Here is a 25,236-nt window from a genome sequence, read left to right as displayed (position 1 = left end):
CGGAGGGCGCAGGAAACAAGCGGGTCTAGCACAGACCCGAGATTCTGGGGAGAGCAGGCGGGACTTCAGGACTGGGGCCATGCCTGTGGGCGGGACATGGGAAAGGGCGGCCCCCCGAAAGGGGGCGGTGCTACCATAAAAAGGGCCAGAAGGCGCTGAGGCGAGGGGCAGGGCAGCGACGCTGAGGAAGCCGAGCCGCGGTGTCTGGGCTGGGGCGGCACGGGCACTCTGCAATGGAGGGGTAGGTGGGCACGGGCTGGGTCTTTGGTGAGGGGCAAGGAGTAGGAGGGTGGGGCCGTGTACCAGACAGAGTTGAGGATGGGGGAAGGCATTTGGTGCCCGTGGGCTCCGAAGTGGTGCGAGGAGCTGGCGGCAGGACCCCAGCGGGGCTGGCGCGGGAGGGGCGTGCCCGGAACTCGGGGCGGGGTCGGGGAGGGGCCTGGTCGCAGCTGAGCGCCGGGCGAGGGGATGGGGCGGGGCTGGGGCGGGACTTAGGCCTGGCTGATGGGCGAGGGGTCCGACAGAGCTGGATTCGGGGAGGGACCGGGATGGAACCTAGTTCAGGCTGAGGCGTTTAGAGCGGCTGGGCTGGGTTTAGGGGCGGGGAAGGGGCGGAGGGTCGGTTGGGCTGGGTCTTGGGGTGTGGCCTGAGCCCGGCTGAGGGGAGACGAGGTGGGTTGGGCTGGGGCTCGGGTAGGAGCTGGGGCGGGGCCTGAGTCCGGCGAGGGATGCGGGGCGGGGCGTGGGCTGCGGCGCTCGAGCCGAGCGTCCAGCCGATCCCCGCCGAGGCCCGAGCCCACCCGACTGTGCCCGAGCCCGCGGCCCCCGCCCGGGGTGATGGAGCCAGAGCCCGGCGGGGCAGCCGCTGCGCTCCTGCGGCAGAAGAGGGCGGCGCTGCGGCGCAGGGGGTGCAGCTTCGAGAGTCCCAGGTACCGCGGTCGGGGAGGGGTGCAACCTGGAGGGGCGGCAGCCGAGAGCAGGCCACGTTGGGGTGACGGTGTGAGGGGGCACCGAGAACAACGAGGCCGCTGGGAGCGGGGTGGGCGCCGAACCTGGCCGAGCGGCCCGGCGATGTTTGGGGGCCCCTAACTAGAGGACCGAGGGCCAGTGTCCCGGCAAGCCAACGCCCCGACCCGAAACCTAGATCCTGTGGCAGGCTTGGCATACCGCGGCCCCTGCGGGTTTCAGGCCGTGGGGAGCATGCCCTGCCCGCTTCTTCTAAATGTTCAAGGACAAGGTCGGAGCCCCTATATCCAAAAGAGGACTCCCTTCTCTTGGCGCCTCTCGCCCTCTGTCACCCATCCTCGCGCCCCAATTGCCTGCACACCTGCTGCCTCCGGCCCCGCCCTTTGCTGGTGCCCGGGACTCCAGTCTTGCAGTCCCTGGGTCCCCCTCCCTAGTGGGTGCCTTCCCTCTATCCGGATCACCCGGGCTCCTTCTGGCCCCCACCCTCCTTACCTGTGGCACTCTCCTGAGAGGCCACAGTGTGCATCCTGGCCATTGGACACACCCTTCCCGCTGCGACTCATTTCCCTCCCTCCACCCTGCTGGACTTCTGCCCCCAGGTAGGTCTCCTGCTTCCAGATGGGCCCATCATTTCCTGGGGACACCCCCCCCCACCCCACCCAAGCCAGACTTCCACCATGATTCTTAGACTTCCTAAACCCTCAGTTTACCTGGCCACTGAAGGAATCTCGTGAAGCTGAGATGGACCTCAGCTGCCTGCACCTTGAGGCGCTCACCATCACCCCCCCCACCCCAACATTGGTAGGCACTGAGGGGGGCACAGGAGAAAGATGAGGACATGTGACCCTACACCACCCATTAATCTGAAAAAGAGTTCACTTTCTAGGACACAAGGCAAACCAACCAGAGTCTTTAGCTAGGAGATTCGAGGCCCTTGAGTGGACCATTCTCCATCCTCAGTCCTTGGCATACCCTGCCCACCCTTGGTGCTCATCAGTTCTGATGAGATGCACGAATGAGACCACAGGTGTCCTGGTCACTGCTCTGTCCCCAGAGCTGGCTCAAGCCTGGCCAGACATGGACCTTTACTGTGTATCTATGAACAAATGTCTTATGGGCTGGCGGCCCATCCCTTAGGCTGTGCTGCTTCTCATCAGGGCCTTTGCTCTTGTCACACTTTCTTTGCTCAAGCTATCATGCCCTTCCCTCTCTGGGTAGTGCCTCACCCTCCTCCTCTGGATGTCTTCTCTCAACCCAAGCTGAGCTCTGTGCTGGGTCACACAGTCTGGGGGTCCACATCCCATCGTGTGCAATGACCTGTGCAGTACATCTCCCCCACTAGGACCAGGAGGACCAGACAGATAGGGCCTCTGTTCACATGGGGTTACCATGCTTGTGGCTGGAGCATGAGAACAGGTGTACCAGGAGATGAGGCTAAAGAGAGCCAACAGCTTGATCCCTCAGGTCTGAGGCAGAAATATCCCCTAGAACTTTCTACAGTGATGGACACATTCTGTAATCTGCTCCATCCAATAAGGGAGCCATTACCACCTTGACCATGGTGCACTTGTGGCTACCTCAAGGAATTGAATGTTTAATTATATTTAACTTTTTTTTTTTTTTTTGAGGTACTGGGGTTTGAACTCAGGGCATTGTACTCACTAGGCAAGTGCTCCATCACTCTAGCCAGGCCTCTAGGCCTTTATATTTTTCAGGTAGGATCTCGTGGGTTTTGCCCCAGCTGGTCTTGGACTGAGACTCTCCTACCTATACCTCCCAAGTAGCCGGGATCACAGGAGCATGTCACCATGCTTGGCCTTAATGGTATTTACTTTCAATATAAGTAACTGCCTAGGAGTGTGTTTCCACACAGTTCCAGTTTAGAACATTTGTCTAGTCCTCTGAATCCCCACGTGTACCACCCTTTCCTTTGTCTTCATGACCTCATATAAGCCCGAAGAACTAAATGACTTCCTAGTCTCCAGAGTGTTTTCATTCTCCATTCGATACTCTGCGATATTATCCTATGAGCCTTAAGATAAAGCTTGCCATTTTTCTGATTATAAAAAATAATTTGTGTTGGTGAGAGGAAGTTTGAAAATTCAGGAAAGACATAAAGAGGATAATTTAATTCCTATTGAACTTAAATAATCCCACCAGGTAGCATCCGGTCGTTTTCTTTCATGCAAATGCATACATTTATATTAGCATTTTAATTTGGTTTTCACTTAATATAGTGTAAGGAGTTTCGCAGACTTTTAAACATTTCTTAAGATAGCTATTTTAAGTTGCTGTGTGGTATCCTGTCATATGGGTTTATTACAGTTTATCTAAGCCACCCTTCATTAGTGGGCATGTACTTCATTCCCAGGGTTTTTTACTCTTGCTAAAGATGCAGTGAATTCATGTACTTTAATCTGTGTAGGAAGAGGTAATTGTTTCATAAGATAAGATCATAGAAAGGATGGGAATTATTGCATCAAAGAAAATGAGCGTTTTAAAGGCTTCAGCAGAAAGCCTTTTAAAGCATCTAAAGCATGATGCCAGATTGCTCACTGGAAAGTTTTACTGATTTATGATTTCCCTAAGAGCATATGAGAGTGGGTAGTTTTTCCTCACTTTCAGCCCTAAGTATTATCATTTATATATTTCCCAAAGTGGCACCTTGTTTTAATTTTAACTTCTTTGTTTATTAGGGAAGTGAAATTTTCTCATATTTATTCATAACTTATACTTATTTAATGAAATACATGTGAACTTTGTCTACTTTTCTTTTGGAATGATTGTCAATTCCTTATAGGATTGGAGCACTTTTTATTTATTAAGAGAATTAATTTTATTGGTTAAATATATAGCAGATATTTTTTCTAGTTCATTATTTGCCTTTTCACTTTCTTTATGGTGTTTCCAATAGTGTGTGTGTGGGTGTGTGGGTGTGTGTTGTGGTTGTTGTTTTTAAATTTAGATCTCCAGCACTTCCTTAATTTATTAATCCAAATGGCTTCCCTATTCTAACTGTTGTATCAGAATCACCAACGGAACATCTCAGCCATAGAGCCATGGTTCCCTACTCCCTACTCATTGACCCAGAAAGAACATGGTGGCACTGGAGTGTGGTTGTTCAGAAAGCTCTGCAGGTGCTTCTGAGGTGCAGCCAGGGTGCGAGGCTTTACCTCATTTGTGTGCCTGTTGCTAGGTTAGTTCCTGTTGTATCAAGTTTAAATTCCATGACCTTATATTCAGGACCTTTGAGAATCTGGTTTAACTATATTTACTTCATCATCTTGTTAGCATCAGGAGAGGAGAGGCTTTTTCAGCTCTGATAACTGGTATACAAACACAGCAAACTAATGAATCTGAGTGGTCCAGGCCTTGGCATCCTGGCAGGTGGCAGTGAGAAAGCCTGGCTGGTAACCTGGAGGCACGGGACAAGACATTCATGCTGTTAAACTATCATGTTCACTATGATTGTGTAGGAAGGCTGGTGTTCCCAGACAAGGGCTTTGAAGTGGGATGGACCTGGGTTCGAGTTTCTGACTGTTCATTCAATCAACAGGCAGGTGACCATGTGCAAGTTGGTTAGCCTTCCTCAGCCTTAGTCAACTTGTTTGTAAAATGACCTGTACTGATGTGAGCTTTAAATGAACTAATTTACGCAAAGTGCTAAAAACAGTACCTGCAGGAAGCATTAGTAAATGGTAACTCTTGTGGACAAAATGATTAACATGTATGAAAACAGTCAACCACACAGTATTTTAAGAAATATGTCTGTTGTTTTTTCCCCTTCATAGATCAAGAAATATGATTAATGAACCTGAGTTATTTTAAATTATTCATCAATTGCTGAGCTGTGACATTTTGGCTGTAAATTCAGGGAGGCTGAGCCATGTGTGAGTCACGGCATTAACAAGGTTCCATATCAGTAGGATTGAATGTACCAGGCAAATCCTAAAGATCAAAGAATCTCAACACTGAATGGAACTTTAGATGTCACCTATGCCAGCTCTCAGACTATGGTTCTCAAAGTGTAGTCCCTAGACCAGAAGCATCAGCCTTCCCCAAGAACTATTAAAAATGTAAATTCCCCAACCTAATCCCACATTGGCTCAATCCTGTCTGGATAGGGGCTTATGAATCAGTGTTTGAGAACCACTGTCCTAGACTCCAGGGCCCTGGTTCTCAAACACAGTTCACATAGGAGGAGGGTACTAAAACCGTTTCCTGGGCCTCTCCCTCAAAGATCCTGGTTCATAAGGTCGGGGTAGCTGGGATTTGTGATTCTACCAAGACCATAAGTAATGCTGGTACCTGCTGGCCTAATGACATAACTCTGAAGACCAGTCCTCGGGATAACGCAGGAAACTTTTCAGCAATGACATTGGTAGGTGATCATCCATCTTCTTTGTGTTCTGTCTAGTCAGGAAGCCCGTGATTACAAGGCCAACCTTCATTAGGGAGCATCTCTGTAACCTTTCCTGAGAGTGAAGTCCAAGCTTATCTTGTCCTTGCCACCCATTACTCATGATTCTGCCTTCATAGCCAGCTGCAGTACCAACACCTATGGCTCAGATTCCAGGCAAAAGATAGTGGCTTAGATTTCGGGGTGGGACTTCAGTGGTCAGATGATTCCTACTCCTGGTGACTATCAGTTGTAGTCACCATTGAACAGCCTCCTTTATCTGCATCCAGGACCAGTACTGCACCAGCATTGTTTCCAGTTAGCTGATACCATGCCTTACCAGTAGTTAAGCATTTTTTAAAATGTCACCACAGGCTATGAATGACAAGCAAGAGAGAATTATTAGTTCATATGATTATAAAATGCTTGGGTATGCCAAGCTTTGGGAGTAGATAGGTCCAGGTGCTTAAATAATGTCATCAGTTGTTTTCATTATCTGGATTGGCTTTATTCTCAAGGTCTCTCATGGAGGCAAAGAAAGTTAACTGCTAACGCTTTACTTTCTACCCCAGCAGAAGGATGGGTCTTGTTTCTCCATAATTCTAGCACATGTCGCAGGGTCAATATTCTTTGGCTGTCTTGGTCGATTGCTTTGAACCAATTGCATTGGTCAGAAGGGTTAATGAAACATGCTAATTGGCTGGACCTGGGTCATATGCTCAACCCAGAACTGAGGGTTGAATCACTTCCACTCATTAGACAACAACAGGTAGTGATTTCCCAAAGGAAAATCACAGTGCTCTCACCAGAAGAAGGGATTGGATACTGGGGTGGCCAAACAAACTAAATATCATTACACCTGGGAGCTTTTCCAAAATATAGTTGCCTGGGTGCCACTGAGTCACAGAATTGGTATCTTAGTATTTATAAATGCTAGTTGTAAAAGACACCTTCAGTTAAGGGGTTAAATTGTGGCTGCTAAGTTTAGCCACTGTGACTGCAGAGCCCTACCATGACAGAAGATCTTGAATTACAAGTGGAAAAAACATATTTTCTCCTTTTCCAAATATTGCTCCGTACATGATGGCTTCCTTATTAGTGATGCATAGAGCCCACGCCTTGCGAGAGAACAAACTTGACGCCAAGACAAATGCTTGCTCGTTCTGATTGTCGCTTTCCAGGCCAGGATCAGTTGCAAAAAGAGCAGTTATCCATTATGCACGTGGTTGCCTTCTCTTCTTCCCGACTCTTGGATCCTGTTGTTGCTTTCTGGAAGACTTCCTGTTTGTCAGGTAGTTTTATAAACAAGTACTTGGATGTGAACTGTTTGGAGTCTCCATTCTTCTGTATTACCTCATTCTTCTTTTGTTTGTGTCAGGCCCTTAAGTATTTAATCATAAATAAATCTGCTGCTGTCAGTTTTCTTTTGGAGCAGTCTTCCTGGGAAAGACTATGAAAAGCTGTCTTGTATTGGGCTGACATAATGGGCTCCGAGGGCCAACGGAAGGAAATTAATTTTCATATTATGTCTGTTCTCCTAAGAGCAGGGGAAAAACAACCTTTATTATTCACTAAGACTTTAAATTAATGCAAACCAGCTTCCTTTCTTGGAGGAAGACAATAGTCAAATTAGTTTTGCTTTAGGAGGTTAATATGAGAAATTAGGTTTGGTCGTCTGGTTTCCAGAGTTGAAGATCTGAAGAGAGATGAAGTCTGACAATGAGTGCTGTAGGAAAATTGTAAGAGATTCAGCCTAGACAGTGAGACTCACTGCCAGTTTTCCTGGGGTAGGGATGGGAGATGGGGATCTAAAGCAGCATGCAGAGATGTAGCGATGCAGAGAATACAGAGATATGGGAAAAGAAGAACCACACATTTGTCTTTTTTTAAAACCTAGGGTCTTAACTGTGGCTGTAGAGGCAGGAGGATCGTAAGTTTGAGGTCAGCGCAGCCACAGTAAAGCACAAACAAAAAGGGCTGGGAGTGTGGCTCAAGTGCTGGAGTACTTGTCTAGGATGGGAAAAGCCCTAGGTTCAATCCCTAGTAGAGAGGGAGGAAGGAAAGAAGGGGGGAAGAGAAATGAAAGAGAAGGGCAGGGCAGGGAAAAGAAAAGAAAGCTAGGATCAATTTGGACAGTAAGCAAACACAGGCTGTGTTGAAGTGTGACTGTCCTGAGAGATTTTATAGAGGGCTGTTTACCGTAGGATTACTTGTAGTCTTAGGCCATTCATCATGCTGCTATGATAGAATACCTTATTACTAATTTATAATTACCAGAAATTTATTCCTCACAAACACAGAGGCTGCAAGTCCAAGATCAATTTGCATCTGAGGAGAGCCTGCTCCTTGTAAGTGGCACATTCTAGAAGTGTCTTCACATGGCAGAAGGGTAAATGCATCTAATATGCTCCTTTGGGCCTTTTTTGTAAAGGTGCTAGCCCATTTGTGAAGGTGGAGCCCCCATGACCTAATCACTCCCCAAAAGCCCCCACCTCTTGATTTTTTAATTTTTATTTTATTCATATGTGCATACAATGTTTGGGTCATTTCTCCCTCCTTCTCCCACCCCATCCCTTACCCCCTACCCCTTCCCTCTCCCCCCACCCCCTCACTACCCTGTAGAAACTATTCTGCCCTTATCTCTAATTTTGTTGTAGAGAGAGTATAAGCAATAATAGAAAGGACCAAGGGTTTTTGCTAGTTGAGATAAGGATAGCTATACAGGGAGTTGACTTGCACTGATTTCCTGTGCATGTGTGCGATCTTCTAAGTTAATTCTTCTCAAACTAACCTTTTCTGTACTTCCTGGTCTCCTTCTCCTATTGGCCTCAGTTGCTTTAAAGTATCTGCTTTAGTTTCTCTGCGTTGAGGGCAACAAATGCTAGCTAGTTTTTTGGGTGTCTTGCCTATCCTCACCCCTCCCTTGTGTGCTCTCGATTTATCATGTGATCAAAGTCCAATCCCCTTGTTCTGTCTGCCCTTGATCTAATGTCCGCATATGAGGGAGAACATACGATTTTTGGTCTTTTGGGCCAGGCTAATCTCACTCAGAATGATGTTCTCCATTTCCATCCATTTACCAGCGAATGATAACATTTCATTCTTCTTCATGGTTGCATAAAATTCCATTGTGTATAGATACCACATTTTCTTGACCATTCATCAGTAGTGGGGCATCTTGGCTGTTTCCATAACTTGGCTATTGTGAATAGTGCTGCAATAAACATGGGTGTGCAGGTGCCTCTGGAGTAACCTGTGTCACAGTCTTTTGGGTATATCCCCAAGAGTGGTATTGCTGGATCAAATGGTAGATCAGTGTTTAGCGTTTTAAGTAGCCTCCAAATTTTTTTCCAGAGTGGTTGTACTAGTTTACATTCCCACCAACAGTGTAAGAGGGTTCCTTTTTCCCCGCATCCTCACCAACACCTGTTGTTGGTAGTGTTGCTGATGATGGCTATTCTTAACAGGGGTGAGGTGGAATCTTAGTGTGGTTTTAATTTGCATTTCCTTTATTGATAAAGATGGTGAGCATTTTTTCATGTGTTTTTTGGCCATTTGAATTTCTTCTTTTGAGAAAGTTCTGTTTAGTTCACTTGCCCATTTCTTTATTGGTTCATTAATTTTGGGAGAATTTAGTTTTTAAGTTCCCTATATATTCTGGTTATCAGTCCTTTGTCTGATGCGTAGCAGGCAAATATTTTCTCCCACTCTGTGGGTGTTCTCTTCAGTTTAGAGACCATTTCTTTTGATGAACAGAAGCTTTTTAGTTTTATGAAGTCCCATTTATCTATTCTATCTCTTAGTTGCTGTGCTGCTGGGGTTTCGTTGAGAAAGTTCTTACCTATACCTACTAACTCCAGAGTATTTCCTACTCTTTCTTGTATCAACTTTAAAGTTTGTGGTCTGATATTAAGATCCTTGATCCATTTTGAGTTAATCTTGGTATAGGGTGATATACATGGATCTAGTTTCAGTTTTTTGCAGACTGCTAACCAGTTCTCCCAGCAGTTTTTGTTGAAGAGGCTATCTTTTCTCCATCGTATATTTTTAGCACCTTTGTCAAAGACAAGTTTGTTATAGTTGTGTGGCTTCATATCTGGGTCCTCTATTCTGTTCTACTGGTCTTCATGTCTGTTTTTGTGCCAGTACCATGCTGTTTTTATTGTTATTGCTTTGTAATATAGTTTGAAGTCGAGTGTGATACCTCCAGCGTTGTTCTTTTGACTGAGTATTGCCTTGGCTATTCGTGGCCTCTTGTGTTTCCATATAAATTTAATGGTAGATTTTTCAATCTCTTTAATGAATGTTGTTGGAATTTTGATGGGAATTGCATTAAACATGTAGATTGCTTTTGGGAGTATAGACATTTTTACTATGCTGATTCTACCAATCCATGAGCACGGGAGATCTCTCCACTTTCTATAGTCTTCCTCAATCTCTTTCTTCAGAAGTGTATAGTTTTCCTTGTAGAGGTCATTCACATCTTTTGTTAGGTTTACACCTAGGTATTTGATTTTTTTTTTGAGGCTATTGTAAATGGAATTGTTTTCATATATTCTTTTTCAGTTTGTTCATTACTAGTGTATAGAAATGCTAATGATTTTTCTATGTTGATTTTATATCCTGCTACCTTGCTATAGCTATTGATGGTGTCTGGGAGCTTTTGAGTAGAGTTTTTTGGGTCTTTAAGGTATAGGATCATGTCGTCTGCAAATAGGGATATTTTGACAGTTTCTTTACCTATTTGTATTCCTTTTATTCCTTCTTCTTGCCTAATTGCTCTGGCTAGGAATTCCAGTACTATGTTGAATAGGAGTGGAGGTAGCGGGCATCCTTGTATGGTTCCTGATTTTAGAGGGAATGGTTTCAGTTTTTCTCCATTAAGTATAATGCTGGCTGTAGGTTTGTTATATATAGCTTTTATATGTTGAAGTACTTTCCTTCTATTCCTAGTTTTCTTAGAGCTTTTATCATGAAATGGTGTTGGATCTTATCAAAGGCTTTTTCTGCATCTATTGAGACAATCAAGTGGTTTTTGTCTTTGCTTCTGTTAATGTGGTTTATTACATTTATTGATTTTCATATGTTGAACCACCCCTGCATTCCTGGGATGAAGCCTACTTGGTCGTGGTGAATGATCTTTTTGATGTGTTGTTGAATTCGGTTTGCCATTATTTTATTGAGGATTTTTGCATCAATGTTCATTAAGGAGATTGGCCTGTAGTTCTCCTTTTTGAAGGTGTCTTTGCCTGGTTTTGGGATAAGTGTAATACTGGCTTCATAAAATGTGTTAGGCAGTTTTCCTTCCCTTTCTATTTCGTGGAACAGTTTAAGGAGGGTTGGTATCAGTTCTTCTTTAAAGGTCTGATAGAATTCAGCAGAGATTCCATCAGGTCCTAGACTTTTCTTTTTGGGGAGACTCTTGATTGCTGCTTCAATTTCATTTTGTGTTATAGATCTATTCAGGTGATTAATTTCCTCTTGGTTCAGTTTTGGATGATCATATGTATCTAGAAATCTGTCCATTTCTTTAAGATTTTCGAATTTATTTGAATATAGGTTCTCGAAGTAGTCTCTGATGATTTCCTGGACTTCCATGGTGTTTGTTGTTATCTCCCCTTTTGCATTCCTGATTCTACTAATTTGGGTTTTTTCTCTCCTCATTTTAGTTAGGTTTGCCAGGGGTCTGTCAATCTTGTTTATTTTTTCAAAGAACCAACTTTTTGTTTCATTAATTCTTTGTATGGTTTTTTTTTTTTTTGGTTTCATTTTCATTGATTTCGGCTCTTATTTTTATTATTTCTCTCCTTCTATTTTTTTTTTAGGATTTGCTTTTTCTTGTTTTTCTTGAGTTTGAGATATATCATTAGGTCATTGATTTGGGATCTTTCAGTCTTTTTAATATATGCACTCATGGCTATAAACTTTCCTCTCAGGACTGCCTTTGCTGTGTCCCATAGGTTCCGATAGGATGTGTTTTCATTTTCATTGACTTCCAGGAAACTTTTAATTTTCTCTTGTATTTCATCAATGACCCATTGTTCATTAAGCAACGAGTTATTCAGTTTCCAGCTGTTTGCATGTTTTCTGTCTTTATTTTTGTTGTTGAGTTCTAGTTTTATTGCATTGTGATCAGATAGAATGCATGGTATAATTTCTATTTTCTTATATTTGCTGAGGTTTGCTTTGTGCCCTAGGATATGATCTATTTTGGAGAAGGTTCCGTGAAGCCCTCACCTCTTAATACTGTCAGATGGGGATTAAGCTTGAACATACGAATTTTGGAGGATGCAAACATTCAAACCATAGCACCTATAAAAATAAAAAAATAAAAAAATAAAAAATAACAGAAAAAGGAAAAAAATGGAAAAGTGCATCAGAGTGCGTCAGTGCAATACTAATCTTAGAAACATTAATGTTTCTGATTTGGAAAGATATCCAAGCTATGCATATATGTTAAGTAAAAAGATACAAGCTGCTTATTCTGGTAATAGCCAGTGTGTGAAAGTATATATATACTTGCTAGGCAAGCGCTCAACCACTTTAGCCATTTGGTTATTTTGAGGTAGGTTTTGCATTATGTCTTGCTGGCCTGACTACGATCCTCCTATTTGTGCTTCCCTAAGTAGCGGGATGACAGTTCACATCACCTCACCAAGCTTTTATTGGTTGAAATGGAATCTCACAAACATTTTGCCTGGGCTCACCTCAAACTGCAGTTCTCCTGAGCTCTGCTTCTTGATAGCTACGATTACAGGCATGAGCCACGTGCCCAGCTAGTGGTCATATTTTTAAAAAACAAACAGAAAAAGTGAAATTAATTTGATATTTTATTTAACACCATACATCCAGAATATCATTTCAACATGTAATCAATATTAAAAATTATCAAGATGGTTTACTTTTGTCGGTAACATCTTCAAAATCTAGTGTGCATTTTTCACCAACAGCACATCTCAATTCAGACTAGCCACATGTGGTCTGTGGCTGTCTTATTGGATTGTGCAGATATGGATCCTGAGGGAGGAAATGTTTGAAAGACTGTGTCAAGGTTTTTGTTTTATTTTGACCTTTAATTTGACTATGAATCACAGTGAAATAAGGAAAGGTTAAAAAGAATGCAGAACAAAGGGATATCAAAGACTTTTAGAAACTATTGTGTCAAGGATACATGATGTGACTGAAAATTTTTCTACTTTAGGAAAATAAGGACAGTATAAATAAGGGCTAGTGGCGTGGCTTGACTGGTGGAGTGCTTGCCTAGCAAATGCAAGGCACTGACTTCAAACCCCAGTACTGCCAAGAAAAAAATTAAGATTATTATTATAGATAGTTTTAAAAAGCTGAAAAAGGGAATTTTTTTGTGTGTCAAAGGTTGTTGATCAGCTAAACAAAATGAAGAATTAAAAATTGACTTCTGGGTTCAGCCTCCCGTGAGATACAGGTGGCTGTTGAAGAGACTTCTTTGGCATAGTGAGGATGGCTATCTCACTGGACTAACTTTAAGAGAAAATGACAGGAGATGAACTAGAAACAAAAAATATAATCAGCTCCTTGCAGGAGTGGAAGGAAGATGAGTTAAACATTGTTTTATTTTGGTTTTGGGGTTTGAGGTGTTGTTTTAGAAAGATATTTACATCTGATGAAAATGATCCAATATGGGAAAAGGGTGTTTTCTTTGAAAAAGACAAAATTCACAGAGGGTATAATATAGCCTTCTCACAATGGAAAAGGTAAAATATGAAAAAAGAATTGGGCCCACTCAGTGTGTGGGGTAGACCTCAAATCACAGTGGGCAATAAAGCAGACTGAACTCAGTGCGTGAAGGACATTCCGGCAGTCAGCGCTGCCAGCGCTAGGATGGCTTTAAGATATAGTGAAACTTATTAGGGCACCTCTAAGTTAGACTGGTATTTCTCAGCCATTTTATGTTTTTGGCACATTGGGATCTAACCATTTGCAGCAGCATACTTGAAAAGACTCAAAACAGCATGTGCAAGTTAGCAGTAGCAAATCAAGCGCTAGTTTCACAGTGATCTCTACGTGTCCTCAGCTGCGTGCTGTTCCTTTGGTTACCCAGCACCTCTTTGCTGTTTGAGCAAAGTGCTTTTAGCAAGGTCTCCTTTATATTCAGAAGACAACATTCCTATGTATACCAATAAAAATACACAATCCCTTCTTTATTTTATTTTTTTATTAGGATATATTTGTTGTACAGATTTGTTTTAACAATTTCAAGTAGGCTTGTATTGTACATTGGTTAGATTACTCCCACATTCTCTCCTCCTCAACTCCTTCCTGGCCCCACTTAAAGCAATTGCAAGAGGTTTTTTTGTTCTAGTTCATGTAAGTATATGAAGTCCATCAACCATATTCCCTCACCTTAATCTCCTTCACTCACCCCCCCCCACAAGGACTCCCCCGAATACACACTGTCCCTGTTTTGCAGTCCTGTCTTTCATTGTTAATATTTAAGTCGATGTTCAAAGGTGTTTCTCAATGTATCCCTGCTATGAGTATACTTTACTTTGGTCCATTCAACCCCTTCCATTATACTCCCTTAGTCTTTTACCCCCCCATCCTGCATTTTTCACAGTCCCTTCTTGTTGCCCACTGGATGTTATACCATTGTTCTACTGGAAGGCATTTGTTCTGGCTCTCAGCCTTCACAGGGTCACATCATCTGTTAATGCCTGACAGACATTATCAAGGGCATCTCAGCAGTAATCTACTGCAGACAACAGAACCCACTCTCCCCAGTATGAGCAGAAAGGGATGTAATACTGATACTATGACAGTCTCACCTCATAGTAGACAGAAGTGTCCATTATGAAGCAGAATGAGACAAGGACTAGGGCCAAGTGTAACTTTCAAAGGCATGTCCCAGTGACCTACTTCCTTCACCAGGCCCTACCTCTTAAGTGCATGCTTACCAAATCAGTAGAAGGACTGGAGAGCTAACTCACCTGACTGTTTGCTGTGTCAGGAAGGAAAGCTGTCGTCACATGGCAAGAAGTTAATCGGGACTGCTCACATAGCTCAGTTTTAGAGCACTTGCCCAGCATGTGCAAGAAGCTAGGGTCTATCCCTTACTACGTTGTTGGGGTGGGGGGCAAACAAACTGATCAATCAAGGAATTGAAAGCTGCTGCCACCTTCACTAACTGTAGAACCATACTTCTCCCTCTGCCTTGGCTCACAAGGTTGCCACCGCTTTTTCAGAAGGCTGAGAATCAAGAAGCTGCTGACAAACTAGGGGTATGGCTCAAGTGGTATATTACTTCCCTAGGAAGTGCAAGTCCCTGAATTTAAACCCCAATACTGCCAATACTGCTAAAAATATACGATGGAGAAAAGATAGCCTCTTCAACAAAAACTGCTGGGAGAACTGGTTAGCAGTCTGCAAAAAACTGAAACTAGATCCATGTATATCACCCTATACCAAGATTAACTCAAAATGGATCAAGGATCTTAATATCAGACCACAAACTTTAAAGTTGATACAAGAAAGAGTAGGAAATACTCTGGAGTTAGTAGGTATAGGTAAGAACTTTCTCAACGAAACCCCAGCAGCACAGCAACTAAGAGATAGCATAGATAAATGGGACCTCATAAAACTAAAAAGCTTCTGTTCATCAAAAGAAATGGTCTCTAAACTGAAGAGAACACCCACAGAGTGGGAGAAAATATTTGCCAACTATACGTCAGACAAAGGACTGATAACCAGAATATACAGGGAACTTAAAAAACTAAATTCTCCCAAAACTAATGAACCAATAAAGAAATGGGCAGGTGAACTAAACAGAACTTTCTCAAAAGAAGAAATTCAAATGGCCAGAAAACACATGAAAAAATGCTCACCATCTCTAGCAATAAAGGAAATGCAAATTAAAACCACACTAAGATTCCACCTCACCCCTGTTAAGAATAGCCATCATCAGCAACACCACCAACAACAGGTGTTGGCGAGGATGCGGGGGAAAAAGGAACCCTCTTACACTGTTGGTGGGAATGTAGACTAGTACAACCACTCTGGAAAAAAATTTGGAGGGTACTTAAAAAGCTGGACATCGATCTACCATTTGATCCAGCAATACCACTCTTGGGGATATACCCAAAAGACTGTTACTCCAGAGGCACCTGCACATCCATGTTTATTGCGGCACTATTCACAATAGCCAAGTTATGGAAACAGCCAAGATGCCCCAGCACTGACGAATGGATTAAGAAAATGTGGTATCTATACACAATGGAATTTTATGCAGCCATGAAGAAGAACGAAATGTTATCATTCGCTGGTAAATGGATGGAATTGGAGAACATCATTCTGAGTGAGGTTAGCCTGGCTCAAAAGACCAAAAATCGTATGTTCTCCCTCATATGTGGACATTAGATCAAGGGCAAACACAACAAGGGGATTGGACTATGAGCACATGATAAAAGCGAGAGCACACAAGGGAGGGGTGAGGATAGGTAAGACACCTAAAAAACTAGCTAGCATTTGTTGCCCTTAATGCAGAGAAACTAAAGCAGATACCTTAAAGCAACTGAGGCCAATAGGAAAAGGGGACCAGGAACTAGAGAAAAGGTTAGATTAAAAAGAATTAACCTAGAAGGTAACACCCACGCACAGGAAATCAATGTGAGTCAATGCCCTGTATAGCTATCCTTATCTCAACCAGCAAAACCCCTTGTTCCTTCCTATTATTGCTTATACTCTCTCTACAACAAAATTAGAGATAAGGGCAAAATAGTTTCTGCTGGGTATTGAGGGGGGGAGCGGGAGGGGGTGGAGTGGGTGGTAAGGGAGGGGGTGGGGGCAGGGGGGAGAAATAAACCAAGCCTTGTATGCACATATGAATAATAAAAGAAAAATGAAAAAAAAAAAAAAAGAAAAATACCTAAAGCAAAAAAAAAAAAAAAAAGAAAAAATATATATACACATACACACTTGGGTCAGGCATGGTGGCTTGCATCTGTAACCCCAGCTACACAGGAGGTGGAGGTAGGAGGATTGTGGTCTGAAGCTAGCCTTACGCAAAAACATGAGACCCTATCTGAAACAAGGCAAAAAGGACGGAGGCATAGCTCAAATGTAAAGTATTTGTCTGGTAAGTCCAAGGCCCTGAGTTCAAACCTCAGTATCACCAAAATAAAGAAGGAGCTGTTGACTCCAGAAGTGCAACACTGTCATTTTCTGCAAAAGCAAGATTCCACTGTGTATCTTCTGTCTTGCTCTGCCTGGCTCAGTTCTAAACCAGAGATGCTTAGGAGTTCTGTGGGCTCCAAATCTTGTCTTGAACTCTTACTGCAAAGGAGTTGAGGATTTGTCTGTGTGGGCTTTCCAACCTTTGCAGTGGAAGGAAGTGGGCATGGAGCAAGTCATTCCACAGTGTGTGTCCAGACAGTGGTTTCTTCAGTCAGAGCAAAAACAATTTAAACGTGGATAGAAAGCTGGGACACCCTAGTCAAAGGCTCTTGTGCCTTGGGATGCTGCTGCACAGCTGGCACCCAAGACAACCAGTCTTGAGAGTCATCTTATTGAACAAACAGGTACAAGTGGGCACCCCAGCCTCAGATGGTCAGGTGTAGTGGACCTTGCATCCATCACTGTCAGCAATTCCATAGTCTTGCATTTTATGACTGAAGAGAAAAGTGTCTAAAAGCACTGCCAGCCATTAAGTATTTTCTCAGGTCCCTTCTGCATATCAACCCTGGGTTGGTCTTTTTTAAAGGATCGTCTTTTCTCCAATCATCCAGCACAGGCCTCACAAAGCAGCTATCTCAGATTGGCGAGGCCATGGAGCAATGTGTTAGTCAGTTTTAATCATTGCTGTGACCAAATAAACAACTTAAAGGGAGGAGCTATTTATTTTAGCTCCCAGTTTCAGAGGGTTCAGTCCATGATCTCTTGGTCCCATGAGGTTGGGTAGAACATTATGGTGGCAGGAGTGTGTGGTAGAGGAAGTTCTCACCTCATGGTGGACAGGAAGCAGAGAGTGAGACAGGGATTAGGACCAAGATAACCTTCAAAGACATGGCCCAGTGACCTACTTCCTTCACTAGGCCCCACCTCTTAAAGTTTTAACAACCTCCCAAAATAGCCACCACCTGGGGACCAAATAATCAACACAGAGCCTGTGAAAGACTCAAACCATAATAAGCAGTTTGACCAAAGCCACTAGTGACCTCCTTCAAGAAAGGGCCCTAACATCCTGACATGTTCTCCCTGTTCCACACAGGTAGTTTCCCAATGTTTGTGGTATTTTCATCATCTGTGAATTCAACACATATTCCAAGATCACCTCTAGTGCTGGGCACTGGGGAAGACACTGATCAGGCTCTTGTCCTTGTGGAGCTGACATTCTAGTGGGGGGAGATGGAATGTGGTTGAAGGACAGTGACCAGTGTGGTGAGGCATTTGCCAAGCTGGAGGAGCAGAATGGAGACCTCTTGCCTTGCTGGAGGAGTGGGGGTCGGGGCTGCCTACCACCATTGGAGAAAACCGCTTGTCATGTTTTGTGGCCTCCCCACCCCTTGCCCCGACATCATGGGGCCTCATCAGACCTGGCCATGTCTGCCCCAGCTGCTGGGCACCATCTGGAGCTCCCAGATGAGTTGTCAGTGGACTTGAGCTGACCGAAGCAGGCCACATTTCTCTTCACATTCATCACTTTTAATCCCACAGTACAATCGAGGCACATGTACGATTTGGGGGTTTTGGAAGAGACTATGGTCAACTGTGTGCCCCTTAGGGCCATCCTAAGTCTAATGGGAACCACCCATGCACAGAAACACCTTCCACTGGCAATTCAGTCAGTTACCCCATCATCTCACCTTCATAGCCACTCCCTCCAGAAAGTACCTCCTTGCTGTGAGCCACACTTTTGTCCTGTTCTGGATCTTTGCCCCAGAGCCTTGTGAAGTGTGCCTGTTACGTTATTTGACCTTTTGATGGAGACAGACCTCAGTCTCTCATTTTCTTGGGGAAACAGACCATTCTCTTTGATTTTTCATCTGACCCCTCTTAGTCTCCTGGTCTGTTCCTGTCATCTACCCCTTGCAGACGTACCTCATGGGTCCTGTGCTGGTTGGTCATTTGTGTTCATCCATGAACAGAGCAGCTCTATCTGGGCCTACATTTACCTAATCACTTGTAACAGGGATCTCCCCAGCCAATTGGGTCCTCTCTCCCAGTTCTTGCTCTGGAGGGCTGGCCTTAAGGAATGGGAAGACTCCAGAGGCAGTAGGAATGGGCCCTCCATCTTTACTGCCCCACTTTTCTTCTCTGGTCCACTGAGGCCCCTGTTGTGCCGATCTGACCCTCTGGCCAGGCTCCCCTTGATATCCAGCCTCCCCACCTCCTATTTCATGATAGCCAGACCCCTCCAGAGAGAGTCTGGTCAGTATGATTTCCTGTGACTTATGTCCCTTCTTTTGGTAGGTTAAGTGTACTGTTGCCTAATACCTTTTAATAGGTCCACGTGGTTCAAGAACAAGTTATGTCTATCCTCAGCATTTCTTCAGACTGGGCCACCTCTTCTTATTAGAAAGATGGGCAGTGAAAAGAATAACCCTCTTGCTCAGTCCATCCACACTGCCCACCAGTCCTCATCCCTCCAAGACAAGCATGGTCATGGTCAGGCTTATTCCCTTTATGTTATAGAAGACGTGCGGAATCTCCATGTCTCTTTCCATATGTCGGCACATAATTGTATACAGCAGGTCTCCGAAGTTACAGCATACATATGGCCATTCTCTTATTTCAAATCTTTTCTTCTCTTGGGCTATTTTCACTATTTCTACAAGTTCCAAGGTTTTATGCCATCTTTCCAAGAAGTTCTTCAACCATTATATAGTACTACATAGGTAGTACTGGGGTTTGAACTCAGGGTCTTGCTCTTACTGGGCAGGCGCTCTACCGCTTGAGCAACTCCACCAGCCCTAAATATTTTAAATAGTAAGGCAATACATTGGAAGGAAGGTTAAAGGGAACATACACATTTTAAATTAGAAAGTTAAGACCAGAAAAGATAAAAGAAGTGAATGAACAGATTAAAATTAACAGTGGGGAGACAGAATCCCAGCAGAAAGTGAAAATAAGGAATTAAATAGAAGCATGGAAAAGATCTCCAAGGATAAAGTCAAGATGAATGGTGAGAAGGGTCAAAAGAGCTGGCAGGTCGATTTTTAAATAAAAATCTTAAAAATTAAAAGGCTAGAAAATACCTTGCTGAAGCGATCGCATTATTTTAAGATGCAAAAACTGAGGGAATGTAAACAATGCAGGAAGTTAGTTCATTCTTTAATATTCCACATCAGAGATGCACCAGTACTTACTGATGAGGAAGGGTGTCGAAGACCTATGTAGAGAAGCAAGTCATGGAGCACTGGATAGGGTAAGCATCTGTGTCCCATCTACAGATATGTGGAGACAGGAAACCAAACTGTCAGCTGGAGGAATGGGACGTCACAGGCGCCATCAGTCCGTCAGATCCCTTCAGACCCCTCTGCCATTTCTCTGCTCCTCTCCACGTGTACCCCCCCAACCCTTTCAGTGCACCTTCAACACCCACTCAGACTCCTCCTCCTAGGTTCACTACCCTTGTGCTCTGCAGCTGCCTTGCCCACATGTGCAGAGCACTCCAAGCACCTGGGGTTGACATCTCTCCCCTGCCAAGGACTGAGGCTGCAGGAGTTTGAGCCCAGCTCCCTGTCTCGGGTGGGAACGATTCTGAGGTGTCATTTTGCTCAAGAAGCACTGTCCAAAATATAACGCAAGCGCATCTGAAATTTTAACGTATCTAGTAGCCACATTAAAATTAATATAATCAGTGTAAAAAATTATCACTGAGTGGGCACAATGGCTCATACCTGTAATCCTAGCTTCTCAGGAGGCAAAGATTTGGAGGATTGAGGTTCGAGGCCAGCCAGGGTAAAAAGTTTGCAAGACTCCATCTCAACCAATAATCCAGGCATGGTAGCATATGCTTGTCATCCCAGCTACACAGGAGGCATAAACAGGATTTGGTCCAGGCCAGCCCTGCCATAAATGCAAGACTATCTCAAAAAAATAACTAAAACAAAAAAGGGTGGGGTGTGTGGCTCAAGTGGTAGAATGCCTGCCCAACAAGTACAAGACCCTGATTTCAGAACCCCCATACCACCAAAAAAAGGTTATTAATGAAACATTTTCCATTGTTTTTTATTTGTACTAAGTCTTCCTAAACCAGTGTAGATGTGACACTTACACTTGCTTTGTACTGCCCACATTTCAGTCGCTACGTCACAAAGTGTGGCCAGCGGTCACCAAGAGGACAGCACAGCTTCAGTCAGGTTAAAGATTTCCCTTTGTGGGACTTTGCCTGAACCCAAAGCCTTACTTGGCCCTTCCTGTCCCCTGACCTGCTTCCTCTGCTCCCTTACTGGAGTTTGGAGAGTGCTTTCTCAGTAATTCTCTTGCATGCACATATTATCTTGTAATTAGAAGAAATCTCAAGGATTCAGAAGGAAATGCATCTTCCTTCCTGGAGCCCTGCTTTATTATTTATTTGTCGTGTCAGGGCTAAGGCAGCCATGAACTCGCGTGACACTAAGCTTAGGGACTTGGACTAAGGAACAGTGGATCACGTACTAGAATGGCCTCTTGCCTTTTGCTGCAGGTGAAAGGCTTGGACCTTTGATGTCTGTCTAGGCACTGCAAAGGTATAAGCAGCCTGAAGTCAGCCTAGGGGGGATTAGGTGAAGTTTGGGCAGGTGCACAGCCAGGGGCTTCTGGAGCTTAGGAGAGGCAGTGGGGAGGGTGGGCTCATCCCTTACAAAGCAGGAACACCAGAGGACCTAGCAGGAGAGAAGTCACTGGGACAGTATTGCATCAGGCTTCTGTCACTAGAGCTACTTCCGGTTTTTAACATGCCTGTGGCCTTGGACCTTGGGCCAGCTTGGCACTCAGAGCAGGTTGGCATGGCAGTGCTTGTCTGCTGCCAAACACCCAGTGGGGTGGAGTCACTTCCCTCAGCATCTAGTCCTGAGTGGAGCGGGCTCCTGTGCAGAGCCCTCTGCAGATGGACCACCCGGAACCACTAGACCGTCTGTCTGTGGCCTGGTCACAGTCTTTTTTAAAAAGACATTATGGAGAGTACCTCTTGACCAAGTGTAATCTAAGGCTGTTTTTTTTTTTATTTAGGGACATAGAAAATAGTTTATTTTGAACCTAAGATGAGTGACCATGTTATGAGAACATGAATTTGAGGACCTGTTACCACTTTTGTGTGTGTGTGTGTGTGTGCTGGGGTTTGAACTTAGGGCCTTCACCTTGAGCCACTCCGCCAACCCTATTTTTGTGAAGGGTTTTTCAATATAGGGTATCCCAGAACTATTTTCCCTGGTTAGCTTCAAACCATAATCCTTATTTCTGCCTCCTGGGTAGCTAGGATTACAGGCGTGAGTCACTGGTGCCCAGGTCCATTTTTTATTTTTATTTTCCATTGCCAGGTAATTGGATTTTGTTGGCTTGTTTGTCTGTCACTGGAGACAGAGGTGAGTGAGAACGCTGCTAATTGGCCCAGAAACTCTTCCCAGTCGAAGGAGTAGGGAGGCCTACCTTCCCTCACAAACTGCCTCTCCCATCTTCCTGAATGTGTGATCTGAGAACAAGCAGGCACGTCAGGAAGGCTTTTCTCCATTTGTTCCCAAGGACAATCCACTTATTGATTCAGTAAGCACTTACTATTTACTTACTAGATACCATTATTCTTGAAATTTGAGGTTTGCTCCTTTTTGTCCCCAGAGTTGTTATCAATCTAAGTCCTTTTTATGACTATTCTTGGATATTTCAGCTGGAAATTAGATAAAGCAAACCAAGTACTACTGGACACTCACAGTGATGGCTATTAGGTTCTACCACTGTTATTCCCTCCAAAGCATTCTAGGCAGCTCCCCTCATCAAATCAATATTGATTGCCTTTTTGAATAAGTTTGTGATTGTTTAAATGCTTAACTAGATCCTTAGACCTGTATTAGCCCATTTTTCATTACTATAACAAAATACCTGAGGCTGGATAGCCTTATAAAATGAAAAGGTTTATTTTGACTCACAGTTCTGGTCAAAGGATGTGAGGTCATATTTGGTGATGCCCTTCTTACTGGTGGAGCCCTGAGGTGGTGCCAGTCATCACCTGGCAAAAAATAGGAAGTGTGTTTGTGAGTGCCTGTGCCATCTCTGGTCTTACTCTCTTCTAGTAAAGCTACCAGGATTCAATCATGGGGACTCAACCCTAATGATCTATTTAATCCTAATTAAAGGCCCCACCTTTAAACCCCACAGCTACCTTCTGTATACCTCACAGTGGGGATTGAATTTCAATGCATGAGCCCTGGGGCAACACATTCAAACTCTAGCAAGATCCACCTGGCTTGGCTCTGTGGGTGTTACAACTCATTATTATGGGATTTGTACTGATCCAGGGCAGTGCCTCCACACTGAGGTCCCTGAGCCACACTGCAGAATGGCTATGGTGCAGCCTTGATGCACCAGGGTTTTGGGGGTGCCTTGGTGTCTGTCTCCTCCAGGCTTACGAACAGGCCACCCTTGGGGAGGGAGCCAGGTCAGGACATGGTAGGCCCTCATTCTTCTTTGGTTCTCAGTGCCTTTTCCACTCCTTCTGCTTCAGCACAGTGCCCCAGCCTCCAGGCCCTCTGATGGATCCACTAACCAAGGGGTCCTGTGGGAGTCAGATGGCACAAACCCTTCTCTGGAAACCAAAGTCATCTCTCTCCTTTGGCATCCAGCCCCTTCAGACGTGGCCAACGAAAGACCCTGAACTAGAGTCCCAGGTCAACCTGTAAGTAAGTAAAAGAAGCAGCATCCCAGTTTGGGTTCACTGTACCTGAAATGGGAAGGGGTGGACATTTGATTGGGAGATGGCATTTCTGTTCTTGACAATGTCTTATACATGTATTTGACAATATTCATTGGGCACCTACTCTGACCAGGCCCTGTATTGGGCATGAGCAAAGCAGATTCAGTTTTTAGCCTCAAGGGTTTACATCTTGGGGCAGACAGCCACTAGTGAAACCACCACACTGGTAAACACTAACAAGCTCTGATAAGTGCCATGAAATGTTCTGCCTGATTCAGTAAATGTTTACGGAATGCCTTCCATGTGCCAGCAATATGCTGGTGGATGAGAGAAGGTATCTTTACCCTTGAATATCAGATAGTGTATGGAAGGAAAAAAATCCAATATAATACAAGAGAAATTATAACTATAAAATAGTACATCAATAGAGTCTGCGTTGCATAAGGTGGTACTGTGTTCCCCTGAACCCCAGGCTTTTGTTGCACAATGCAATACCATTTGTTGGATGATAAGTATAAGAATGAAGATGATGCTACAAAGGAGGGGTGCTTAGCTGTCAGGAAAATCAAAGGCTGTGGGGTACAATATGATCGCCTTCAAGACAGGAAATAGTTAATAGATATTTATTAATGCTTATTGTACCCAGTGCTTTTGGGAAGCCAGTTTCCTAGGGAGGGGCATGGATCAAAATCACCTGGGAAGCCTAAGATGCAACCTTCCTTCAAACCCCCCTCCCACCAGTTCTGATTCAGTGGATCTGGAAGGGATGAAAGAGGACACTTTAGGGTGCCTATCCTGAAGGAACTCACAGCTTACCCAGGTAGATGTGCAAGTAACCAACTCCCATGATGTTAGGAAAAAACGCATGTATAGAGAGCTAACAGAGGAAGTCACCAGCTGGAGGACAGGGAAGGGGTAGCAGTTGAGCCCGGCCTTGTAGGATGAGCATGGGTCAGGCAGGGGAGGGGTGAGAAGGTTGCTTTGGACAGAGGAAACCGCGAGTGAAGGCCGGTATCCATGAGGGTGTTGCAGCAACTTTGATAGGCAATAAACCAGCCGTTCTCAACCGGCACGTGGTAACTACCTCAGTAGTTTTAAAACGTACCTAAGTCTTCACTGCCCTTCCAGAATTCTGAAGTCTAGAATGGGACACAAGCACCGGTATTTTTGAAAAGCCCCCTAGATGATTGTCATCTGTGACAGTGTTGAGAAGCACTGCTTAAAAACTGTAGTCACCCCTAATGAAATACATCAAAATACTTATGAAGCTCCTTTTATGTCTAGCTGAGAGATCAGGAGCCGTTGTTGATAGCTTTGATGACCCCCGGAGGTGAAATGTAAAAGGCTTCTTCTCATTGCCTTAGTTAACTTCGTGATTGCGCTAGGGAACTGTCAGTCACGAAGTTACCAAAGCAAGGTGATTGACAGCTGCCTAGCGCATTCAGGGAAGGGGGAATGGCTGCACTCACCGCTGCTTTTTGCTACTCCCATACCGCCTGTAAATTGCCCCTGGGGTGAATATGCATCTGGTAAAAGGCTGCAGAGTCCAACGACACAGCTGGAGAGAAGGACAGGCTTCCTCCCTCCATTGCTCATTAGAGGCGGGAATTTTGTATGCAGAGTTAGTTGGTAATCCGAGGCTTTCAGCTCTGAAGTTCTGGTGGGACTTAGTCACATCGATAGACCTGGTCCCTGTGGCCTCCTTTGTAGACTACAAGCCCTACAGTGCACCGCGCGTGTGCCGTATGAGAGGGGCGGGCAGGACTGCTAGAAAGCCTATGAAACACAGAGAAAGCAACCCCTCTGGGCCCTATTGGTTAATGCAGTCAGAGGCGGGGCCAAACCCTGCTGATTGGCAGCCGCAGGGCTGGCCAAACTGCCTCAAGGTCTTCCTCCAGGTAGGACTGGTGTGAGCGTCTGTGCTCTGAAAAGGAGTCTATGCAGGAGCGACGGTTCTGAATTGCGTGCGTTAGCTCACTAGTCTCACACATTGCCGGGCCAGAAAGATGTT

At 44.5% G+C, this 25,236-nt stretch overlaps 1 protein-coding gene across 5 annotated transcripts in view; it reads left to right on the top strand.

Annotated features, from left to right (window-relative positions):
- Positions 1–89: 89 nt before the first annotated feature.
- The window catches only part of Garnl3 (GTPase activating Rap/RanGAP domain like 3), a 163,124-nt gene continuing 137,977 nt past the window's right edge, over positions 90–25,236 (top strand). Inside the window, exons 1-2 of one of the 5 annotated variants that reach the window (XM_074053160.1) lie at positions 90–241; positions 23,037–23,207. In XM_074053160.1, the coding sequence (XP_073909261.1) occupies positions 234–241; positions 23,037–23,207 (179 nt within the window). In that variant the 5' untranslated portion in view covers positions 90–233. Of the gene's footprint in view, positions 242–770; positions 930–21,885; positions 21,904–21,930; positions 22,082–23,036; positions 23,208–25,236 lie in introns of those variants that run through there. The other 4 variants (XM_074053158.1, XM_074053161.1, XM_074053159.1 and 1 more) reach the window with 4 other exon arrangements.

The sequence above is a fragment of the Castor canadensis genome, chromosome 13, assembly GCF_047511655.1.
Source record: "Castor canadensis chromosome 13, mCasCan1.hap1v2, whole genome shotgun sequence".
Taxonomy (NCBI): domain Eukaryota; kingdom Metazoa; phylum Chordata; class Mammalia; order Rodentia; family Castoridae; genus Castor; species Castor canadensis.
This window is presented reverse-complemented; position numbering and strand designations above follow the sequence as displayed.